The sequence below is a fragment of the Bombus vancouverensis genome, chromosome 14 (assembly GCF_051014615.1).
Source record: "Bombus vancouverensis nearcticus chromosome 14, iyBomVanc1_principal, whole genome shotgun sequence".
NCBI classification, from domain to species: Eukaryota; Metazoa; Arthropoda; class Insecta; order Hymenoptera; family Apidae; genus Bombus; species Bombus vancouverensis.
Window position 1 is genome coordinate 11,288,814 of NC_134924.1, and position 26,859 is coordinate 11,315,672.

At 37.0% G+C, this 26,859-nt stretch overlaps 1 protein-coding gene across 1 annotated transcript in view; it reads right to left on the minus strand.

Moving 5' to 3' along the window:
• Positions 1–2,255: 2,255 nt before the first annotated feature.
• The window catches only part of LOC117153951 (cell adhesion molecule DSCAM), a 166,180-nt gene continuing 141,576 nt past the window's right edge, over positions 2,256–26,859 (minus strand). Inside the window, exons 10-12 of the mRNA XM_076624249.1 lie at positions 11,566–11,814; positions 6,959–7,239; positions 2,256–4,094 (exon numbers count right to left, since the gene is read on the minus strand). Of these exons, the coding sequence (XP_076480364.1) occupies positions 3,951–4,094; positions 6,959–7,239; positions 11,566–11,814 (674 nt within the window). The 3' untranslated portion in view covers positions 2,256–3,950. The remainder of the gene's footprint in view (positions 4,095–6,958; positions 7,240–11,565; positions 11,815–26,859) is intronic.

Consider the following 26,859-nt stretch of genomic DNA (forward strand, 5'->3'; position numbering starts at 1 on the left):
ATGCGGTCACGATCAACCAGTTTTGGTTAATTTTGAGCACAACTGGTTAATTGGATATCGACTATGACAAAAGCAGGTCAAGGAGACAGCGATAGAATCGAGTTCCAACAATAATACATGTACATCATTGACAATGATTTGCGGACATTTCAGGATAATTTAATATTAACTCGAATAAGTCGTAGTTGAATCACTTTGTTTTAAGATATTGTAGGAACTTCAGGACATTTGTTAATTTCTCACGTCTAATTCATTTTTCTAAATTCTGAATGTGCGATAAAATATACCTAACATTAGTGCGTTTACGTGACAAGTATAAAGCCCAACTTACAATAACATTTTAACATCATAAAGAAACGAACGTTTATGAAAATGACCGTCGTTATTCTTATCAAAAAACGATCGTGAAATCGAAATACAGTTCCAAGAATTCTAAAAAGAAATTAGATACAGAACATTGGCAGAACCACTTGATTAGAAGGATATTCTTAAATGTTCTCAAAATAAACGTGCATTATTGACCACATTATTCTTATCCTCATGGAATAAACTACAAATCGTTAAGCTGCTAAAACGAATCAAAGCTGGCAAGTAATATAATTTACGTATATATTTTTAATAGGTTTTGTCGTTACATCAAATGCGCGTATGTGGATATTAGCAACGACAATGAAACACGAAAATATCGTGAGGATTAAAATTTGTTATAAAACGAAGATAGCTTTTGAAATTTCTTTTTATCCCATAATTTACAAATTTATGCCAGAAATACAACATTTTCGACTTCATCGTCATCCTTCTTCGGTTCATATTGCGCTCCATTATAAGCGTCGTTCGTCTTCGCTCGTGTCACTTACCTCACTACCTACGCTGGCAAACAAATCATCTGCTCAAATTAACAACAACCAGCACCAGTGTACCGGAAGCAACCAACGGAGAGCCAAAACCCATAGAATCGAGCCAACTCCCCAAAATAGCAATTAGAACAGACACAAAGATCCCCCATTGAACAAGCCATCGAAGCAAAATCAACTACCCTACGTCGTTCGAGTACGTAGCGTAGCTGCACGAAGTACAGTCAAGCCAAAATTCGAAGAACCAATTACGCGTCAGCACTGTAGACGCTTTCGCTGATGGAGCAACGACGATCATGAGTGTTCACCACATCTGTATCCACTACAAAATCATCGGATTACAATGGTTGGATGGATCGTAATTACATAGTGTATTCACGAGTAGAATGGGCGACAGTTGGAGGCGCGGGGTGAACGCTGCTTGAACGTTAGGTGTAGAGAGTCGGGGTCGTCTTAACAGCCCCAGAGACACGGTTGGCACATAGAATAATAGGGTTCGTCAGTGTGCCGGGTTAGTCCCTGTTAGCAAGACCGAAGGTGCACAATGTATGCAAACACCGTCGCGCCACGGGATTCCCTGGAAATGCTCTAATTAATGCGCTCTGCCCAATAGGGCGCATCCTCTCCTTCTTGTCAGCTCGCTCTGCGTTCAAAACTAACGGTGACAAGCCGGCCATTCGTTTTCCTTAAAATGTTGGAAAGTAGGTCGAGGTGATATTCGAATGTTTGTTCTTCGGGTTTGCTCGAAATCAAAGAGTAGAACCAATGTGCATTACACACTACCGCTTAGAAGTACGTGGACTGGTTTATTTGTTATTTTTTAGGAGTATAATTTGTATTAGAAAGTTAGAATTGGAGAGATGCAAAATCATCCCTTTAATGTAATTTAATTTTTTGGTCCGATTTCATATCTTTAATTCAATCGAGCCTTTATCAGAGCAGTCGTGGGATATCAGGACACGATACAATTTATTTTTTAAAGTTTGTATATAAAATATGTACATACGTAGTATATATATAAGCCTAGTTTTTGAGAGATCTTCCATATTTTGTTAAAGTGCTAGACGCTGAAAACCCAAAGAGTTCGAGCAATAATCGTTGTAAGTGTGAAAATTAACGAAGATGCGTTTTTCTTACGCGTTATTCCTATCGGGATAATTTACGAATGTGAAATTATACTTACCTGCGTTGTAAAGATACTTACAAATTATAATACGATAGATTCCAAATGGGCGCGTGAATATACGTTTGATTAAGCAAACTTATTCAAGCAAATTTCAAGCTTTTTGAGGAATACCTTCACCTTACCTTCACCTTTACTTTTACCTTAACAACGCACGTCACAGAAACTAAAATAAAAGGTAAAGTTTGAAAGAAATCGTAAAATTAACAACACAAAAAAAGACAAAATGAAATTTATATTGAAGCAGTATAATACACAAAATATATCGACTTGACATTCATTTACGAATGACAATAATGCCAACGAAAATGAACCTAAACGATGCATTCAGCTTCGTTTAAGACGAACACAAATAAGAGAAAGAAGGTTTACATGGCTTAATAGACAAAATAAATTTTTAAGATTAAAATGATCTCAGACGAGATAATAACATAACAACGCATCGATATTCATCTGTTAACCGTGTCGTCTCTTAAATAAATACCTACTTCTGTAATCATGGAATTCAAAATTAATACGGATACGTTAATTTTCGTTAAACTCGATTTAGCTCTCGCAAATGTAGATATATTATATTTTCAAAGAAGATGAAACGACACGGGAAAGAGATAGGAGATTCGTCAATGAAAAAATGATTATATTCATCTTCTCCGGTTAACAGGGTAAACGTTAGAAGATTGCTTCGAAATGAAAGGTTAATCGTGCCTTTATCGTCGTCGAAAATTTAAACGAAAATCAAATCGTCGTTCGATACGGTCGTAGGTGTTATTTGATAGTTGAGTGGTTCTGCTACGAATAAAATTTTCATGCTGCTTTCACCGCCGTAAATGCACGTGATGCGCTAAGATTTTCTTCACGTCCGGGATGGAGAATGGTTAGCGGTCAGTGAGAGGAAACGCGAAATGCGATTCGACTCACGTGCGACTGAAATTTTGACTGCTCGTTCGGTACGTTTTCTGCTCTCTTAATAGAGAAGATCGGGAAAAGGTTCGGACAGGACGACAAGTGGGCGAAGCTCGTTTCTGTAAAACAGATGAAACGTATTCTCTTTATTTCGTATGCCATCGAGTATTTATCTTACGTGACCGAACAATCCTCTCCCCGACATAACACGTGACTTTAGCGAATGAAATTCGGACATCGGTAACTATCCACTAGGACCAGGCTGTCTCGCCTATTTACAATAGATCTTTGTACAAAAACTAATCTCATATAAACAGTACAATGCACGATTCCAAGGTTCATGTACGCAACGTGAACAAGAACGAAGATCGTTCGAGATATCCATTTCGCGTTACAAACTGTATATTCGATAATTCAAGGACGCTGCCTCGTCAAATTGGACTTTGCTCTTATCGAGCTCTGTTTCCGTTCTCTCTGCTTTTCTATTTCCGTTTTATTCGTGTAACGTGGCCGTACTCTATTATAAAAATCTGCAGGTAGAAAAAGAACGTACAATTCAAACGATTCGATACACTTCGTCAAGCATCGAGTTCCTGTCCGATCATCAACGTTTCATTAAACCTGCAACTTGGACATCCACTTGTCCAATCTGATGGTGTACGCGACTAAAATCGTCGACCCATCCGGCTGCAGGTCCTCGTTCTCGTCAGAAACACGGAATTTTTCCGTCGGTTTCTCCCTCTTTTATTTTTTACTTCTTTCTCTCTTTTCCTCTCGTTTTCCTCGTTTTTTCTTTTGTACAGCGAATTGTTCGCAGTGTTTCGCGAAGATGCTTGGAATTTCGCACGTCGATCGTAAAAAGACGCAACGTGCGACTCGGCTCGCGAGAATTTCGACTCCGTTTCACAGGCTCGGAAACGATGTTCGCGCACTTTGTAACTAGCTTTTCGTACGAACGCCGTGCAGAGTCGCTCAAGTGTCTAGACACGGTGAGACTTTCATCGCGAGCTTTATATACAACTCTCTTGTATTCGATTCGAGCGCGTCACCACTTCCGGTTGATGGAACTTCCCCTGCGCGGAAACCGACGAGGAAACTGGCCTCTGCGGCATCGACGATAACCCTTTGCCTGACCTCTGGAGACTGTAGTATACCTGCAATCAATGAAACAGGATTCTTCGTTTCGCAAAATAAACGTTAACCATCGATTGCTAGTCGAGTAACGAGTTAATTCCTTAACGCTAAAGTTTTTCGTCTGTTCACTGATATTAGATTATCCTGGAAAATATTTGGAATTTTATAAATTCGACATTGGATAAAATAAATAAATTCCATGTATTTTATGGAACACGTTAATCTTCAGTGTTTCGTGAAAAATTGGATAAATATGTCAAGCAATCCGTATCATTTAGATTTTCCGTGTTTCAAAGGTACAAGGAAAATGTTTTAATAGGATCGAACGCAATAAAAACAGAAGGCTACACGCATTAAGTAGGAGTAATAATTACGTAATTTGAAATTTTAATGGCTGTCCAGTTTGGCAGAAACTAGCGCTTAACTAGTTTACGATGGAGAGAGATTAATTATTTTCTTTAACGCTTTTCGAAGGATGTAAACATTCTTTAAAATTGAGTTTCAGTTAATTGCGTCGAGAACGTAAAACGTTAAATGCTTTACGGAAGGTTAGTTCGCGTCCTTAGAGACTTTTCTGAAAGGTAAACGTGCTTTTTCTAACTTGTTTTTTCAATGTTAATTGAGTTTGCACGTTACCATATTGCATCAACGCGTTCTATTTTCATTTAATATATCAAAGCCATGCCAAAACAGTTTTAAAATTGACGATAAATGGATTTAATTTTTATGAATGATTACTTATTAATGCATCGCATTTATTTCATAAAAACGGGAAAAAGACACGCTTTTATATCTTGAAAATTGCGCATTTAAAACTCGTTAATTTCAGTGTAACTAACAACAAAATATACGAAAGGTGAGCCAAATAAAATGATGCCAATTGCTGTTTCCAAATATACTGCAGATAGATACCGATTCCAATTTCTTTTTTTCTTCTTTTTTTTAATTAAGCTACAAAAATTTACTTCAAAATTGCAGTTCCTCGAGTTCAAATCACGTATTAAAAATATGTAATTTACATATACCGCGAGTGTATAATTTAGCGTCGCTTATAACCGTATTATTAGCGCAAAAACCAGATACGTTAAATCGGATCTCGAGAGCAATAAAATCTATATCGTATTCCAGAAGCTGCGTAAACTATTCGTTTGGAAAATAACCAAAACTTCCGATTTACGATAGAGCCGCGTGAAATGCGAGTGGACGAGCGAAAGAGAGAGGCTACAAACGGAGGAAGAAAGAGAGAGAGAGAGGGAGAAAAAAAGAAGAACGGTAAATGCAAATGTATCGATACTTGTGAAAATTGCAAATTCGGGGTTGGAATTAATAATGGAAGAGCTGACGGGGAACGAACGCGCGGAGCGAGGTTGGAAATAATCGAAAACCGCGACTGGCTACGTAATTCCGAGGAAAACAAAAACAGTGAAACGAAAACATCCAGCAGGAATATCGGGATCGGTTAATGAAAAGGACGACGAAGTAATGGCGTAGATGGTGGCTGGATGGGGTACTGGTTCGAATCGGTATTAAAATTATTCAGACACTCGACGGAACGCGACCAGTGTCGAAAGGAAACTGAAGTCGAGTTCAAGACGAGTTATATACGCGCATCGGAACCTCTCGAATTATCGAGGAAACTTCGATGTAATTAAACTGGCGAAAGCACAGATAACCCAAGGCCTCGCTAAACCGGAAAAGTTAAAGTAGAAGACTGCCGCATATTAAAACGAGCGATCCGTTTTCTTGGCTCGTGCCCTAGGTCTCCTGTGGTCGTCTTCGAAACTTCGAATATTTAAAACAACCTTGTCGGTTTGGCTATGCGAGACAGAGTAGAAATTATACAGAAGAAAAAAAGAGGGAAGACTGGTCGTGATAAAGAAGAGAAATCGCGTCGACGAAAGAGGATCGATCGTATTACTTCCTCCGGCGAAAAAAAGGAACGCGATCTCCCTGTTGAATATTGTATCACGTTTTATCGATCGTTCGTTCGGTAATTCGCTAGTTTCCCCTACGACCTTCCACTTCTTCCTCTCTACCCTCTTCGGCAGCTAGGGGAAGCGTTAATTGCTTCTCATTAATCAAACGGCTTCGACTAAATACACTCTATTAGATATCGCTAAAAAAGGCACCCGATTAAATTTACAGACCGTAATGAGTTTACGGGGCTAATTGTCGGAATGATTTATATGGCCACGGGACTCATCGATTAGTTCCGCTTCCGGGATATCGGCCATTCCGCTTCTATGCCATTTTTGTCGTTTCTCGGCACGAGGGAATATGAGTGAAACGCGATTAAAACAATATAGACTGCAAAGGAATGAAATCTGTATGATATCGGAGATGCTTCTCCTTTCGCTCGTATATTCGTTTACCTGTTATCTCGTTTCTTGTCCTATTACCTGTAAGAATGATGTCTCGTGAATTGTTCCTTCAGAGAAGTAGTCTCTATCGAACAATTTCGAGGGAAATTTAGTTTAAATCGAGTAAAGAAATCTATACTTTTAGTGGAATCCATTGTCACGATCGTAAGGTTAATATTGACGCTTCTGTTTCGAAAATCACACGTTTATTTTCGGTCTTGTAATTAGTTTCGAGATATGTTTCCACTGTAAAATATTTAACTTCTGCTAGATTGCTGCTGTACGAATATAACTTCTAATAAAATTAACTTTATGCGGAATTATTCTTTCAAAGCATCGTGCAAGTTCCATTCTTTGTGTCAGATCGATGGATATGAAATATATTTTCGTTATCCTTTGAAACCGATACATAGATGTGATGCTTCAAATTTGGATGTTATAAAAGCTTGGACAACGATCCGTTTAAATTTCATTTTCACTTTGACTTGAAATATATATTACGAAAATATTCTTGAAAATCTCACATTTTGGTTGTTTCGCTGGTTGTAAGCGTCCATTGCCATCTGCTTGAAGTCCGCCATAGTGGGTGGATTACTGTAAGTATTCGCTTGGGATACATGGTTTTGGGGATAATTTATGGTCGGCGTTGGCAGACAGTCGGTCAACATCGGATCCGGTGGTAGATCTAAACCGTGTTGCACGATCGGCCTTTTCTCTGGTGAGATCGCCTCGTCCATAACTCGATCTTTCTTTCTTCGTTGAGGCGGTGTCTTATATATCGGAGTATACGTTAGAGGTCTTCTCTCTGTGAACAGATTCGAAAGAAGCCATGCAAAGTCGCGCATCCACTAAGCAGATTAGTCGATTAATTCTAGACGAGAATGGTCTCCGCGTACGATACAATACGTTACAACGGGACAAAGAGGTTCGCAAGCAGCGCTAGATTTATTTAATATGCTATCTTTTTAAATAAAAAATTATATTTCTCTATATAGCCATAGTAAACAGCTTATTGGTCATACGATTCAATTCCATTTGTTTCTGTTTGAAGATCGTGAAGAAAATAATTTCCGTGAGATGTTGCGTAGCGTTGGCTCGAGGAAATTTAACGAAATAAAGCCGGGGGGAAGATGGTAAAAAATTATTGAAATCTGAATGCATCGATATTTAAAGTACGAAGAATAGAACCAATGTCACTCGTATGGGTACAATGTATTAACGATATTACCAATTATGATTTTATTTCCTTTCGCAACTACTAAATGCACGCAATTGCTTTTAAAACTAACGTTGACTTTGATCGAAATGAAAACATGATTATACTATACATATAGCTATTAATTTTCAACACATCGCTTCAATTATAATTATTTGCGTGGAATATATTCAGATTCTATATCTAGTCGTAATATCAATAAGGTATTATTAACAACAAGGAGCTAAGTAATTGTAAAACAATAATTATTTACTATAAACTTGTTTACTTAATGGAATTGAATATATTTTAAATATCGGAGGTATCTAAATTCACGTCGTTCTCTACCATGTTCCTTTAAACAGAGAGAAAATAGATCAGAGAAATTCAAAGAAATTGAAACCAAAAGAAAAGAATACCTTCAGACTGTTATATTTTAAGGAGAAATAATAATTATTATTTCGTTCATTTTTCTTTCGACGCATCGCGCGTCAAAGCTTTCGACGCGGCGGACAGTGCTTTTGCGTTCGCCCACGTTAATGCTGAGATAATAATGTAGAAGTTTGATGAGCACACATTGATCACTGTTCACTGTGGATAAAGGCATTGCATTTCCGATCTATTAATGTGTATTGAAGCGTACCAATTTAACCTGACAATGCATTTCGAAATTCATTGCTACGCGACGCGGAAATATCTTTGATGGGAAAAGAACGCCAAAGCATTCGCTATTAACATTCCCGGGAATTTGAATAGAAAGAAATGACAATACACTATCATACGTTTATCGATCTTTTCTTCCGTTCGATCAACATATTTTCCAAAATTAAACGTACCGCCAATCAGAGCTTAAATAGAGAGCGAGTGTGTTTATAATTAAAACTCCAATCAGGTGATAAAGTTTAAAAGAACGAAATTGTGCATTTACATCGGACTTGGACAAATTTTATTTGAAACAGAGATGGAAAAATTTAGTGCCGATTATTTTAGTGAAATTTAGGTTAAGTATCTAAATATTTAAAACGAAATATAATTATCTGCTCGTTCTACCTTCTACATTTTTTATTTTTTTATTTTATTTTAAACGATCTATCGGAGGCAGAATAGGATAAGAAAAAAGCTCGGTATTTGACAGATGATATGTAACTCTATAAATGTTTTGCAACTGGTAAATTACAACCGAAACGAATAAACCGCAGAATTTCCACTTTCAATCAAGCGATTTAACAAGGAAGAGAGATACGGTACTTCAAAACCAATAACGATTCCATGAAACGATAATAATCTGTCCAGGACAATCATCGCGTGAAAAAATCTTTCTGAAATTTTCATTTCACCCGAAGATTATGGGCTGAACAAACATAATATGTCCTACGGGGGTGGAGTGTCGTATCCCAATTAATTCTTTGAAAAATGAAGATTCTACGTGTGTGTGTGTGTGCGTGTGTGTGTTTGTATGCGTTATCTTTCAGCGGAATATTAAATTTATATTCTCGTATATACATATACAGGGTGATTTTGAAGTAATATTTAATGATATTTGTAGTAACATTTTTTTTATATGAATTAATATTTATTCCTTGAAACAAGGAAAAAAGTGATTCTTCGGATAAAAATAAATCGAAGATATAAACCGACGTTTCTTCGTGTTTCGTTTCCGAGAAAATCGACTTTGAGAAGCTGTCAGACTTCAATTTAATTAATTATCGCCTGTACAGAAGCGAATATATTTAATTTATCTACTTACAAAATAATTGGAAATGGCTATCGTTTCTTTATCCTAGCTATAAAATAATAGGTGGTAAATTTCAACAGTTGAATAATACATTTTTCTACTGCAGGTGATATATTAATCATGAAAAGGAAAATACAGAACTAGAGGTTTATAGCAATAGCGTTATTCGAAGCAAAAATTGGTCTTTCTAGATATAAAAAGTATAAAACTAAAATCTAAGTATAAAACTTCGGTATATAACAGGTACTCGACATCCTAGGCATCTGTTATTACGTCCTGACCCAGTACGCGTTGTCACGTCCCGCGCAGCGCACGCGCCGTAACGTAGACTAAAACTACCAATAGCGCGAGTGAGCGTTCCAATTTGAAATTTAAATAAATTTTAACAATTTATATAGAAACCAAATTCGAGCCTCACAACCCCCACGGAATAACCCGTCACATGACGACCCCTCCACGGTAGATCTAAATATAAATAAGCATAGCGACATAGAAGAGGCAGAAATAATTCCTTAGTTCAGAGTAGTTAATTCCTCAGTTCTGTGTGATTAGTTCCCAGTTCTTGTTAGTCTTGTTAATCGACGTGTTTGCATTTGTCAATTTGTAAATTATTGAAAATCTATCAAATTAAAATCTTGTAATTAATAAGAGTGAAAACGTATTGCGAACGATTGTAACTTCGAGTATTTGAAATTTCAACGACAATTCTGTCAATATCCAATTAGAATACGAATAAACATTTTTTTTTGTGAAGAATATTTGTTTAATAATATAATAGGATTAAGCGAACATTTATTTTCACCAACTTTAATTCTCTCCCATGCCAGTACTCCTGCGCGTAGCAGGTTAGCCGAAACGTGGAGTTTAATTGCCAATCGCATCAAATAAGAGACAACGCTACAATTTAATCTAAATTCAAAAATTAACGGCAACACAACCAAAACGAGCCAAACAAAACGTAACACGCTTAGCAGGGTTAAAGGAATCCATGAAATCTGTTTTTAACTCTACTGAAAATAGCCACACTTCTCAATGAACAATTGAAACAAAAATAGAGCGGGCCACGTCGATAATCCAAGAAATTGCACGATCCGAAGGCACACGGAGGTATAAGTACAGGCACACGAAAGCGGTACGATAATCGACCTGCGATTGTTCCAGTTACGCGAATCGTGGCTATCAATCGTGGCGAAGACGAGCAATTAAACAACCAATGGAATAAACAGATAAATAAAGAATAAAGGTACATTTTAACCAGTTTACCAACAAGAATTCTTTTTCTACCTGTACACGTATATTTGCCAAATCTAGTTTATTTGGCGAACTTTGTGCTTCGTGTACATTTTTTCTTTCTTTTGGACAGAAAAAATGTTTGCAGTGAATAGGACCATTGTACCTAGCTTTACGATACAAACACCGAATCCATCCTTTGTTTTCAAGCATTTAGGTTTTCAGCTTTTGGGCATAGCATAGTCGAATATTTCCACTCACGATTTTGTAACAACGTTCGACCCTTTTGAACCGAATTTTTGTTTGCTTACCTGACAAGAAACTCTAATTAATCATAGCTTCTCATTACGATCCACAGACTAGGAACAAATAATTCTCGTAAATAGACTCTCTGGCACTGATGTAAAAAAAGGTAGGAAACATTAAATTAGCCAAGTTCGCTTATACTTGACAAATATTCAAGGATGTTGGTTTCATTTTGAGTCATGGGATAACTTGTACCGATTTTTTCAACGTATTAAATCACATTAAAATGAAAGATTTTAATTGCAATAAAAGACACCTATATTTTGGTTTGATCCACACGGTGATTCCGAGATCATGGTTCAAATTTGATTTTCTCAAGAACAAGGTGTCGAATGAAAAAACTTTATTATACGTTCTCGACATATTTTCACCCGTAGGATAAGCTCCTGCCGAGTCCTCGCTTCTGTACAGGCGATAATTAATTAAACTGAAGTCTACTTGACAGTTTTTCAAAGCCGATTTTCTCGCAAGCAAAACGTCAAGCATGGAAAAATGTCATTTTATATCTTCGATTTATTTTTGTCCGAAGAATCACGTTCTTTCCCGTTGCAAGTACCGTTACTTAAAAATCACCCTGTATACGTATTGGTCTGTATGATCGCGTTATGTACACGAAGGCCATAGTTTAGCGAACGTTTCGAACAATTGGAAAGCCGTAGACTCACCATACTCGTTGGGTATGATGTCCGGATCGATGTCATCGACCGCCTGCTTGGTCTGGGGGTGTACCGGAGTAGTTGCACCTGCATTAGGTGGCTCGCACACGATGGGAGCGTGCTTTGGACTTCCGGGCCGACCGTTCGTGTGCTTCCGGTAGAGCGCCATCAGGATTACAACTGCAGCCAGGATCAAAAAGGTCGCTATTGCTGCCAGGCCCACCAGAAGCGGGTTCAACATTGATGCGCCCGTGTTCCCTGTCATGGCAGCAATGTAAAATGCTCGATCAGGCGGAACTTCCATCGGGTTACCTATCTGTTTTGTCCCTGCTTCTCGGTTATTGCGGCAAGTATATTTTTACCTCGTGATACATCCACCCACTCACCCTTTTTCTACCCCTTGCGATTTCGCCACCGACGATCCGATTTTGCCGGCAGACATCGCTAAATTTACTGTTCTATCGGCATTGCTCGTCTTTTTGGAATACACTGGCTCGCGAGACAATTCCAGCACATATGACAATCTTTTACGAATATATTAAATACATGCGCTGTACGAAACGTTTTGAAAATTCATTACAACTGTAATGAGATTATGATTATATCGATAAAATATAAAACAAGACTGACAACCTGCGTGGAGTATAAGAGATATTTGTTACAAATATGTATTTAGTGACAAATTAGTATACGACATAAACAGCCATCTTAAACATATAATAAATGTTAGAGGTGGACCTACCGAATGGATAATCGCATTTTTGTGATTTTTATGAAATGTATACTTAAAATATCTTGTACCTTCCATGTATATTTCCAATCCTATTTCAATTAACAATATAATCGTGACTGTCGTGCCTCACTACAATGCTAATGAAATTTCAAAATGTTTCACGTAACACGCGTTATATATTCATACAAGATTTCTATATATATATATATATATCGTATGTTTAAGTTTAATTCAAAGATATATCTGACATTGGAGCAATAAAATATTTCTAAACAATTGACAAATGTATTGCTATTTTTATGTTATCCAGACACTTAGCACGATCCTCTATTTTCAACCGCATCATTACCCCCACTCGTACTCTTTCTAGGATAGGTCAGCTTAACAAGCAGAACGATAATTAACGAAGGTATGTCAATTACGCTGCTATTGCAGTTCAACCGTAGTACACGTACAGTGTCCCACTTTAATTATTCGATGTGACTATCTCTAAACCTTGTGACTGTTAAAAGAAATGTTATCGCTCAAAATTAATCTGCTTCCAGACGAATGGCTATAACTTTTTGAACAGCTTCCATGATTTAGTACGCTGTTTTAAAAATAGTGCTAGCATTTAAACAAAGGCCGATTCTTACCGTTGTTAGAAATGAAACGACGAAATATTCATATCGTGAAAATGTTTAAATTCAATTTAAAGTAAGATATCATTCAAAAATAAAAGATCACAACTGACCTCCTCTTGTATTCTATTACGGATTTGTAGCATCAAAAATAAAATATATTTTCGAATATTACGAAACTAATATTATCTATAAAAATGACATAAAATTCGATTGAGTTTAATAAAAAAAAACAGTGAAAGCGTCCGTTGGAAAACTAACAATTTCAACGCGATTTCCTGATAAACGTGAATGTTGATTTAGAGCGAAATCGTTGAAACAGGGCACCGCCCATTCACATAACAAAGAGTGATCCTTGTGTCCACTTCTCTGAATACAAAATGCTCTTGATCCTTAGAAATATTACAAAAATTAAAATGAATCTTCCGGATGTCACGACGCAAATCCTTGTTTCGATTTCTCTTGAAACGCAACGTATACAACTTATTTCTACCAACGTTGAAGCACAGCATCGTCTATGTATAGTCGGATAATACAGCATGATCCTTATGCCCATTTCTCGGAATACAAAATACGATTCAACTTTAAAAACATTACAAACAACAAAATGAATTCTTCTGCCCTATAACGACTCATGAACCTCTGCATTGTTCATCCCAAATACACAATATAATACTGAAATACTAAATACCATACTAAATACAATAAAATACTGAAATATAATTTTGTCAACTAAAAAAATCCAGATAAGCAATGACAACTCTAAGGACAAGAGTATATATCGTATTATCCATTGGAATATGCTTGAACGCAGGCGTCGCTCAAACACGCACGTTTCTTCCATCGACATCGTATCGAACGCGTTCAGACTTTCTCTACTTAAAATCTGTTCACTTTCGTTCTTTTAGCATTCTGACAATTTCATTAATCCGAGCAAACCCTCACAGCCGTCATATATCGACGCACGAGAGAAACGTTGCAAATACTAAAACAAATGTTCGTAGAACGAGACGACAGAAATTCTTACGTGTATTTCTTTCGGCACGCAACGCGACTGATCCTCAGCATCCGGCTTTCGTACGCCTGGTGCATGCGGATACATGGAAGCGTGTGCACGCGTCACTGCAGGGGGCTGAATCGTAAATCAGCCGTTAGAAGCCGTTTAAAGCTAGTCGCAGCGATGTCGCGCGTTGTAAATTTTGTTCCAGCGTGGCGCGCGTAATCGTTGTAAATTATTAAGCGGCCGGTGTCCGTTTCGCACGAGGCATCGGTTCGCTTTCGCCCTTATCGATTTTTCCGCGCCGATTTTTCCGAGCGCCTTCAATGCTATCGTGTCTGCTAATTGGTGTTTGCGCGAAAATGTTTGCTAGCCGGGCATTAATAAGGCTGTTTGGTTTCGTTGCGCGGCGTGTTTGCTCACTATCAAGCGAACGGATTATTCGTTAGCTATTAATTGGGAAGTATTCATAGGCATTGCTCGGGCGCTAATACCGCGATGAAAAAAGCTTGATTGCTTTCAGTTCATAATGAAAACATTCGATCAATTTTTATTACCGTTCCTGGAAATATATTAATCATTATACAGCTTTGTGAGATCTCGTAGATAGCAAACGCTTTGGTTAGACAGATGTTGATATCGATATGTTTATTGGGAATTTTTCCAAATTTAATTCGTATCGACAGTTTCTCTATTAGGTATGCTAATTTTTCTACAAGTATCATTCTTGCTGAGTATTATTGTGGCATCGTTGCAGAATATAACGACGTTTATTGGAAACAGATCTCGAGTTGTGTTTTTTCTACTTCTTACGTCGCGTAATTTTACACAAAGTATACCAAGTAATTTATACAGCCGATTAATTTTGCGAACTTTATTTTATGTTATAAACGTAAAACATAAATAACATAAACATAAAGAATAAATATAATAGAAGGGAAATAATATGATTGATAATTGTAAAATTATACAACATTAATTGCTATAATAAAAATATTTAACGCTAAAACGCTGAATTCTATAAACAGTTTGGTTTTCCCACTGCATCCCTACCCAGGTGTATGTAGGTTTCAAACCACATCCCTCTCATTTTCATGGAAATTTCGTATTCATTGCACCTTTTTGTTCGGCGAGAGTACGTTTTAAAACTTCATGAAATGAAATCGATAAATTCGCGTATAGCTCGCGGGCCGAAATAAATGCGAACGAAAATAGCCGTAAATAAAGAGTCGTAGTGCGAGCGACGACACGAAAGAGCTCAGTGAAATGTTATATTTCAATCGTCGTGCCTTCATACGAAAAGAATCATTTCAAAAACAGCGTTGAAAATTACGAAAATCATTTATTTTCAATATATCAATTATCAGCTGCAAGCACTGGTCAAAGCAAATATCAAGAAATACGTATTTTTCAATTCGAGTGAACTTTAATCTCACGAAAAAAATTGAGATTGACGTCACGTTATTTTACCTAAGAGAAAAGAATTTTTAGAAACTTTAATTCGTAGTTCATGAAATTGAATTTATTATTCAATGATAGGTTCGGAACAGCGGCGTTATTTTATCCGAGAAAAAATAATTATTCGATAAATAAAGCAATTTTTATATTGGGCATATTGTACTTCGTTTTTTCAAATAAAACTTTAACTGCATGTTAAATGCATGTTTGTGTTAAGGTATTATATTTAACTCAAGTAATTTCCACATGATTTTGCGCAATTTTATTATTTCAAAGTCGTAAATATAGGGAATTGACCACTAAATTTCACGATTATGAAGATATTAATCACTTCATTTACACATATCACACTTAAACATTGGCCCGATATTTCCTGAACGTAAGAATCAAAAAATGATCTGAATTAAAAGAGAAATCCAGTTACGATCGATCCAAGGAATCCGCAGCTATTACTCTAAGTACTCCAGTACCTTCTCAAATGTATTTCAACAATCTTACGACGAACATAGCTAAATTTTTGGTTATGGCATTGCAGAAAAAGATTTCAAATTTACATTACAATACTCTCTACTTGAAAGAGATCAAAAATTTATAATAACATACTTCAGGAACTTCGAGGATAGTTATATTTTATATAGGAGAAATATGCACATACACGAGGAATATTTTATCTGATCATTTTCATCGGTCATTTAAATATCATTTTACAAAGGACTTCGCATTAAATAAATTGAATCGAAGCCGCACAACGGCATTGTTTGACTTAAATATATATTTCAAGACAAATCTACCGATAAAATTAGCGCCGTGCATTGTTCAGAACGTAAAGCATCCCCTGGAAATAATCAAATTTCATAATATCGTTGGAATATTATTAAGTACCATTGCACGATTATTAATTATTAACGTCTTTCGTATTAGTAGTAATTATAGGTACTTGTGAATAAAACCACAATGTTCAGCAACTATATACAGAAGAATATAGAGAACCGTAAAAATTTCTATAACGTGATGGAATTTGATACTTTAAGGTTTAATCATACTTCGGTTGAATGGACGTGGTCTCATTGTCAGTGGAAAAAAGGGGAACGAAACCTATCGGTAAAATTTAATTCAGCGGTCGGGACACACATCTGCCCATATTCAACGTTGTCGGCTGATCGTTGAAATTTTTAAAAGAGCCGTAAATCCAGCGTAACCCTTACCGACTATACTGTCGCAGATCGAGCCGACGTTGAATTCCCGAGCTGGACGATCGTCCAGGGAGCATTCGTGATACTCGTTAAAGTTTGATTAGACTTTGATTGCCGGCAGAAAGCGGACCAATTTAAACTCCACCTAGCGAACGGCAGTCGGTGTGTACAAGATAAAAAGAGGAGCAACGACGAGCAAAAGGGTAGAACGATAACGAAACGACATCCGGTGATCAAGCGAGCGTCGCGTCGCCATCGAGGAAGAATTCTACCTCGAGAAGAGTCGTCGAACTGTCTTTCTCTACTGGCGCGCTGTACAGACGTGTTTACACCGGAATATGTCACCAACGTTCACTGTAATTAAACTTTTTCCGCCGCGAAATTGGTTGCTCGCCACTCCCATCCCGATATCCCTCCACCGGAACCCGCTCGACGGCAGATTAATCGATTGCTGTGGAAAATGGCAACGGCGAAATTGCTCAGACGTACGCGCCAAGAAGAATATGTTGTAACGCCCGCGATTCCAAATGAATCTTGTCTAGATGAGCCATAACCTTAACGACGTTCTCGGATATACCGAAAGACAAGTCGTAATTTGTATTAGCGATAAAAATAGTTGATTAACGTGTTGATTATACTCATATATTTGTAAAACGATACGCACAAAGTGTACGCTAACACGCAATTAATAAAACACAAATCGTGCTACCCAAGGACAGAACGAACTTTTGACGATCGTTATCTGATACTTTTAACGTTTCTCTTTGGACGATATTTTTCTCTTTTATTTAGCTTTTCACGGCGATGTATGAATATTTTCATTTGATCCATTAGCCGGAGTTATGGACGTTGGACGATTTCATCCTGTAATTTGCACAACACGAATAAATTTCTTAATTTATCGATGCATCAACCCATCGCGCGCAGTCGCTTCTGGATCTGATCGTACAAAAATTGCGTTTTATATGCGTTTGCATAAATAACACCAGACTATTTTCCATGTAAAAGTCACTATATAAATTGTTAATAACACGATTGATACGAGTTTGCTCACTATACCACGTACCATACGCTTTTACATTTTATTTATTCCTAACTTTTATTTGTTCATTTGCCAGAATTTAGGAAAACGAAGATAATATCCGTATATTTTAATTTTACTAGTTTACTATTAAACTAGATTTACGTGAACGAACGATCTTATTAATAAAACTTCTCTAACTAACTCCTCGATTATTCTCTGACAATAGTTACCTTATTACTTCATTACGTGCTCCTTTCTGCAGTAGAAACAAATGTCAGAAGATTCAACATCTTTTCCGCACAATTAAAAAAAAATATTCATGTTTCATTCGGAAAAAAAAAGAATCAGAATATTCGGTATAAATCATAACGCATCCCGCGATTATTTGGCTGGCACGACGCTTGCAAGAAATCACCCATCTGAAATCACAGCGACGATCCGTGTTCCCCATCTGCTGAAACAGTCTAAATGAGCTTCAAGTTTAACCGTAGAATAGGAGTCGTAAGACTGGTGTCTCAACTATTCCCATTGGTGAACCAAACATACTCAGCTAGCTTAAATACGTTTCCTGGACTGTTTGCGTTGAAACTCGTGAGCTCCGCCAACCTACCGTCCCATTACTAATTGTGACAGAAACAAGAGCAAATAATGAAGCAACGACGGGGAATAGGTACCACCACGTCAACTGTTGCCAAATATTGATATACCTGCTACTAGGTTGCAGTAACGACTGATGGAAATTACTACCACTACGAGGTAATAGCAACAACGGTAACAACAACGCATGTTACTGCCAGGACTGCCTTTTATACGAGAAATAACCGGCTAAACACGCACGAAATACTTAGGATAGACGTTTATATATCCAACGGCAACGTAGCTTGCGTCGCGTGCTACTACGTTTCTACCGCCTTTCCGTATCGCCTCCTTTGAATATTTAGGGAGCAACTTTAAATAATGAAAGTATTTCTTAATAATGAACCGACTACCTTTTCGCGTACAGCCAAAGGGAAAACCAGCTGCAGATAGGAGAACCAATATCTTGGGGAATGCATATGTCGTAATGTTTCTGGATTTTTATAATTTTTTGTATTGTCGTAGATAGATAGCACGAATGAGAGTTTTAATGAAACATTGAAAAGTATCGATATTAAGGATTTTTACAGAAAAGGAGAATAAGGAATCGATAAAATATTGTAATAGTCTTATATTTTGTTGAAGTAATTACTTCAAGAAAAACACTATACCTTTCCTTTTGTATACCCGTCACTTGGAGGCCGCTGTTACGAAGAGAATAGAATTTAGCAAAACAAAAAAATGTTCTAAATAAGGAGAGGTTCAAATTATGTTTTGTGGTTACAAGGTCTACAAACAAAGGAGCTATAAGATTACTATTGTTGTTTCTTGTAGTCTTTAGCTACAGCTACAAGGTTAACTTTTTTGGTAATGTTCTTTGCTGTAAATATATGTACGTGCTCCCTATCGATTCTATCGTATTGTAACATTATAAGAATGAGGATCTGGATCAGTATACATTATACTTATACCCTTATTTATTTCAATATATTTTTCTATTACAAATTCATTCACTCGTTCTTCTATCAACCTCAACATATTTAGTGATTTGTATTCTGTTTTTATATGTTTTATAAAAAAAACCTTTTTCTCCTTTTTTGAATGAAGAAAGGTTAAAAATTTCGAAATTTATTGTTCTTTTTCGTGTTACTTGGATCGGACTGTAGTAGATGCCTGCTTCACGAGAATCTTATAGTTCAAAAAAATACAATGGACGCGCACAGCGCAGAAATGCGTTCCTCGTTATGTGGGCGCATATTTTTCTAACCAAAAAGTCGACAAACGTGTCGAAATTTATTTAAAGCATTATACAGAGTGTTCATCGCGTTGTAAAAGTATTACTAATTATTTTTTCGTCGTGTATATCTTGGTCCAATTGCGTGCAACATCGTGTATTGCTTGATTATTCCCGAGGCCATCGATCTTCATTTCATATCTTAATTAGTCTGTTTCGTCTCAACAAAATCAAGTTGTCGTTTCAGTGCACCGCGGCGCCGCCCCGTTTGGCATTTTCTTCCCATCTCGTTCTCTTGAATAGTTTGCCGACTATTGTCGGAAATCTCCTATGGCGTTCGCTGTAATAATTTCCCTAACTGACACTTATTATCATCCAGAACGAAATATCTCATTGCAGGAATCTTCGGGCTCTATATATTTTTCTGGACGATACGCTGCTCGCAGGAGCTGGCAATTTTAAACGAACATATTCGCAAAGAGCTTTACGATCCCGCAGCATTTATTTCCGGATAGGAGTCAACGGGCGAAAAAAAGCGGAAGATTATGGGAACACATTTCCAACAACTGGCTCCTCTGGCAATTCGTGTTTCAGTTTTCGTATATTTCACGGAGAAATAACCATCGCATTTAAAAAGAACTTCTCATTCTTTCCTTTCTATTCTTTTTATTAAGAGATAAACTATGGCTATTTAAATTATTTGAATACTTATAAGAAATATTTATAAATACTTTTATAAATACATTATGTGTCTTATTTGAAACACACTTCGACAATCTCAAAGTTTGAAACAAGATACAAAAACCTACATAGAAACTAAAAGATATTTTGTGCAAATATACATTTCATAAACATGAAAAAAGTATTTAAAGTAATTTGAGTAGTCGACCGTCTACTGTATTAATAGATCTCATTTCGCATTATCTTTGTATAATCACCAAAATTTTTCAAAGCACCACACAAAAAAATCCTCTCGATCTAATTAATCTTGTCTTTAAAAATTCTTCGAGTAATACATCAAGGCACGCCAGTGAACGAGTTAAAAGCCAATAAAGTTCCAACGAATTTAATTGCAGAAGGATACCGTGCGTCGGTCTTAATCGGTTGATTCTTTTCTTTTTTTTACCCATTGGAAAGTTTAAAACGGTAAACAGAGAGCAACAGTAAATAAGGTTGAAAATGTCTAGGAATTTTAAGAGGACAGCTCCTCGTTCCTTTATGAGTGCAACTTCTTCAGGATGGAATTTGAATACACTTAAGACACTCACCTTGTCGTAACTTCGTGTTGACCATGCACTTTGTTCCGCCTGCATAAACAATGCAGTCACGGCACGCTAGTAAAGCGAAACGCGTGGACAACCGTGCGTTGGAAACTACGATGCAAGTGTATGCACTTGAAATCATTATGCAACCCTTCTCGCGAGTTGACAGATGCCAACTGTCATCTAAGCTATCTGTCAACACTCCTCCAGAAAGAGAATTTTTCTGCTGGATGGTTTCGGAATGCTGCACGCCCTGACAGTCAAAAGACACGAAGAAAAATGGGAGCTCGACGCGTAGCCTGCTTCTCTCGTCACCGTGTATACATTTAACCGACAATGGTAATTCGTATTTCAGAAGACGAAGTGAACATTCGCGTGTCGAAAAGTGACTTACGCGTCTGACAGCCGAACTTCGTAATACGCACGCTTCTCGTAATTATCGATGACTTCAATTTTCATTTGTAGCTTGATTTTTAAATCTATCGTATTCCTATGTACCGTAATATTAAGCAGTTTGCCAAAAGTCTGAATTGAAATTTGAAACGAAATAACGATATACAACAAAGAAAAACTATCGTAGTAACGCGAGTGTCAGAATAGATTTGGAACATACGAATAATCTTCAAGCAGGTATAACATTCTTGAAGATTTTAATAATTTCCTAGTCGTGTGTCATGCAAGGAGAGTTACGTCCTCTGAATGGTACGTTTTAACAAAGAAAAGGAATCGTTCTTGCGTTCTTTTTCATTTCATAAACGTTTGCTAAAGATTTATTTACATACATACATCGCTATCTTATTTCTTGATATGATCGTTATTTTAATCGATAATTTATTTAACCAAAATACTTATTTCGCTAAAGAATATGAAGATACATAACTTAAGGCATAATTGCATAAATACAAAAATGAAAATTAACAATGTAGCAAATGAAGATTATTTATCTTTAAAACATACTAGGAACGTTTCTCACATTCTTTAGAAATTTACTTCTTAGACTTCTCGTTTCTCTTCCGAGTTATACAAAATATCCAAAAGCGCAGCTTAAATCTTTGTAATATCTGTTTGTTCGAGAATGAAGTTTAATGCTTCTTAGAAATAAGATCCTAGAACTGAAACCGTAATTTTGTCGCGATAAGATCGATTTAAGCTTCTTTCCTGTATCTTGTTTCGCGTTTGCTCTTCATAAAGTAAACATAACGAAGAGAATGGAAAAGAACAAGATGTCGCTTGCGCGGAATACTCGAGACTATTGCAAGAAAGTTTCGCAGACGTCGAGTTGGCCGAAACTTCTCCGCGTTCTAAGCTGGCCGGAAGTGTTGGGCATGCGAGCGTGCGACTTTAAGGCAGTCAAGACAATTCATCCTAAATCGAAGCAATCTCGCGGAAACCCGAAACCAATTTCGAAAGAATTGCATTCTAAAACCATCCACGTGCTAGCTTCCGGCCAAACAATCGACCACCGCGCGCATACGATCGAAATGTCTATCCGAGCGAATGCAGGAACTTGTCGAGGAGTTCGTGGTCGAAATCGATATCTTGCTAAGTCAAGAACAGGGAAACGACCCTGAAGGTACTCGATTCTCTTTTTCCTTTTTTTCTTATTCTATCAACCAGCGACTCGATCCTCCTGATTTCGTGCACGGTTTCCTTCTGTTGCGTTGCTTTCAACTCGTCGATCTCCTTTTTCCTCTGACGTTTTACTGAATAGACTACGTCGTAGACGGTGTACGCTAATTCACGGAAGTATTCAAATAGTTACCATAGAAAACCCGATCGATATACTATGTACGTTATACGAAAGTTTTCGCAACTTAATTAGCATTGTAACGAGACACGACCGTCGTGATTATATTGGTAAAATTTGAAAAAAGAAGTGAAAGTATACGTATATAGAAGTTACGACATACTAAGTACAAACACGTGAAATTAGTAAAAAATTTCTATACAACATGAATAACTATTTTCAACCTGTAATAAGTGTCAAACATAATCTCAGTGAAGATCGAGGCTTAATACGATAGATAATGTTTTTCGGAGAGTAATCTATCATCATAAGATCAGCATATTTTGTGTCATGTTCATTTTCAGTATTTTGTTGGGTAAAGATTTGTTATGGTTTGATTCTATTCTAAAGGATACGTAACTAAAGATAGTAATTTGAGAAATGAAAAAGATAAAAGTATTATTAGATGTAAATTATTATTATATTTTAGTGAAAATCAGTTACATTAAATTTGGATGTTATGATATCTAGGATAAACTTTCGATAAACTTTTTCTTTAGTACATCGCATTCGGTCGTTCTAACTTTTGAAAGTTTCCGCGAAGCGAATTTTAAGACACTTAGAAAATTGAATTGGATGCCGGATCTCGAAGGATGCGAGATCCTGGCAAGTAATTTTCTTTTAATTTTTAAATGATTAAAAGTTGCACGGAGTGGTAAATGAGTTTTAGAAAATAGACTGGACCTTTTCCTTTGAAATTTAGAAACCTCATCGTGCCCAAACTTCCGTTTGCTCAAATTTTTGTCCGAAATTTTTAAATCAAAATACTCGATGACATAAAAATTATAACGGAAGAGTTATGTGATAGGAGATATTAGAAAGAACTCGGAATAAAATTCTATAATTTCATATCTCGACAATTTGATTTTCACACAGATGAGTTGCTTTTTTTCATAAATCAACGATAAAATAAAATTGTCAAAGCATGAAATTATATAATTTCGTTATATTTCAATGGAAATATATGTATAATAAAAAGAATCAGTGTTTATGATTTTATGATTCTATATCTGCATAGAAAATCATATCACATTTTCACCACATTGCCATTTTGGTTACAACGTCGAGGACTTTGAATTGAATTTTTATGGTTGCGCAGAATTCTTTCTCAATGTAGTTTTTAGCACGGATGTGGAAGTACTTTCGAAATTTTTTGGAGCTTGGATGAGTAATGAGATAGAATCTACTTGTGTATGGTGCCCTAAGGGAGTTCGCCGGCGAACTATGGTGTTCAGCTTCGACAGAACAATATCGCGTGACTAGTGTTCTACGAAGAAGTTAGCAGCTGCGGAATAGATTTTAATTTCAGGTGTACCATTATGACGCGAACGTATTAAATCTGTCATATTTTAAATTAAACTTACTGGGTAATATTATTTTATCAATTTTTGATAAAAAGCGATAAAATTTATGAAATGTAATTATTATCGCAAATTATTTCAATGTTATTATGATCATAGCTTTTATAACTTGAGTATTCCAATTGTAAAAATTCAATTATCATCTCAATATTCCGTTTAATTTTTTCATTGTAATTTCGATCTGAATTCCAAATATTATTTTGCTCTCGTACAAAGTGAAATTTAAGGAAAATTAAATAAGTGGTATTCAAAGAGTTATAAAGAGCTATGCAAATATCAAATTTTGCATGTTTCACGTATTAAAAGTAATAGACACTTAAAACTTGGGAAATTGCTATAAAATCTAAATTTCAAATACCTTGATAAAGATTCGAGCAGTGCGTCTTACATTTTTCGAAGTATTTTAAAATTCTTTTCGTGTATGAAAATACATAAATAAATTGATACGTTATCGCAAAGTTCATCGAATTTTAAATTTCAAATAGGTTTTTAACGTAAAAATAAATAGGTTTACTAGAAAAATATTCGTTTTAAAGAGCATTTGTCAATATTAAATTTCCCTTTAATAAAGTAAACCAAACATTCAGATCGAAAGCAAGCAATTAAAATATTTAATTTCCAGCGAAAAGAAAAATAATACAGAAATCGCGAAATAATTACGGTGCGAATTTCAATAGCTCTTGGAGTATAAAATTTATCGATATTCAGGGAAAAGCAATTGCATAAATTGCTTGTCTGGGGAACCAAAACTGAAGCGTTCTTCGAATAGTTCTCGACTGGATATGAAAGGGAGAATGGTGGTCGGAAAAAGACGTGGGAGAATGACTATTTATCACCTTGCTTTCGTTTCCTCATCTCCGATATCTTATTCGTTTTTTCACTCTCCGGGGCTATGGTTCCTCCCTCTATCTTTTTCTTGGCTGACGGAGCATGGTGTGTGCTTAAAGAAGGGACGGCCTTATTTCTTATTCCACGATCCGCGACAGGTCGGGCGGGGTTAACAAAGAAGAACCAGAGGATACATTACTCCGTCAGGAATAAGGAAAGCCCTATCCCACGCTTAATTTTCCTAATGGATTAGCTGGAGCTAGTTCAACAGCCACCACCATGAAATGGAGAGAAGCGATTCTGTTCGCGCGTCGTTCGCGTTTTCATTCTCCGCGCTCATTTCCTTGCTCCGTCGCGTCATCATCGTCACCACGGCTCGATTCGCCGTTTTTCTTTCGTCTCTCCTAACGGCCAACCGGGTTCCTTTTCCTCGATACCTGAGAAACCGCTCGTCTATCCAGCATTGTCTTTGTCCACTGACGAAGAATCTTCTCGAAACCCTTCGCATTTCATAACGCGACTTGTTTTGTACTATTGCCTTGAGTCGAAAGAACGAGGGAGAGGGAGAGAGAATAAGGGAGATGGGGACAAGGAACGCGAGCAGGTTTCGGCTGCCATTTGTTTTTCCACCTTGGGAATTACGCTTGATGTCTTTCGGTTCCCAAGATGGAGCCTCCGCATAGAAGAATTTCAACCCACGTTGAATGAATTTTAATGCCAAATTCAATGTTAAGATATTAGATGTTCGCTGTCTCTTGGAATCGGTGAATTAAGTTGACGCATTAATTGAGGTGATACGAAGTGATATCGGTTAAATGCAGAAATTGAAAAATATAGGTAAATAAGGTGTTAGAAATAGCAATAATGGTAAATAATATGACGCAGTATCTGTACCGATTACAGTTATTGTCTCTATGTTATGTGGTAACCCAATTACCATGCAAACGAGGTTTTGATAAGAGAACAACGATAATGTAGCATCCGTGCAGATTATAGACTCGTATTCTATAATACGTAGAGAATTCGACTATCTTGTTATACATTCTGCCAGTTAGTTGCTTCTGGCAGACAACCAACAGACAATTGTGGATTTTCAAAACGAAATCTTCCTGAATTGTAATTTACTTGACAACGGTATTAATGCCAATTGCAATACTAAATTCTGGCAAAAGAATTATAGTACTAATTGACACCCAGCAAGAGGAATAAACTCCAAGAAACAATGATCTTATGATTATCTTTACAATTTTCTATTCTTAACTCTTGAAATCTCCCTTTGACAATTTCCATACGCTTGTAACGCGAAACTGATTTACGTCGAATCGTCATACTTTTGATCGCAACTCTAATATCAATTTCAACTCAAATATAATACACTCTGTTCGCATTCTGAAAAAATCCTACCACCTACAAAGGCAACGTAGCCAGTTCCAACATTGCAAGTTAGCCAGTGTGTTTCGAACGGAAGCTTCGAAGAAGATACGAGCGACACACAGAATAGAAGCGCTGAATGCGCGGAGAGAGCGGCACAAAGGGCGGTGCTACGACGACTTTCTCGAAGAATTGACCCCAATGGCGTTCCAACAAACGAGGACAAAGCAAAGAGGCCGAAAATTGGCTGCGACGGCTTCGCAGCCGCCGTGTCGTTCGGACAAATCAACGCCGCGGGCTTACGGTCGTCAAATCAATATTTGCAGCTCGCCACCCTTACACACGGACAAGTTAGGGTGCAAAGTCAGGCGTGTTGGAATTAGGAGAAGGAGGGACAGGGTTGCCAAGAGTGGTAAGGTCGAAGAAGGAGAAGAGGCGAATTGGATGATAGTCGGCACCTACTCTGTGCGGTTGGTCGCACCGAAGATCGCCGGCAAACTGAATTAACCCAATGTTAACCCCGTGACCGTATGTTACCAACGACTTTCTGTTATGTCCCACGGGCTGCCAGGGTAAAGTCGATTATAACCGAGACGCCTCTGGCGCGCCAGGAATCCGCCACGAGCAATTTCGCAAACATACAGGCCGATACTCTGGACCAGTGACGTCTTTGTCCGTGATTCCCGCGGGAGTCGAAACCGCGCTACGAATTCGCGTTTGCTCCGGCCAATTTCCTTGGAAACGACGATAAATTTGATCGTTGTAGAAACATGACGTGTAATGAAAATGCACGGTAAATAGAACCAGATACAATGTACATACGTGTAACTAAATAATTATCAAAGTTCGATGAATCTCAT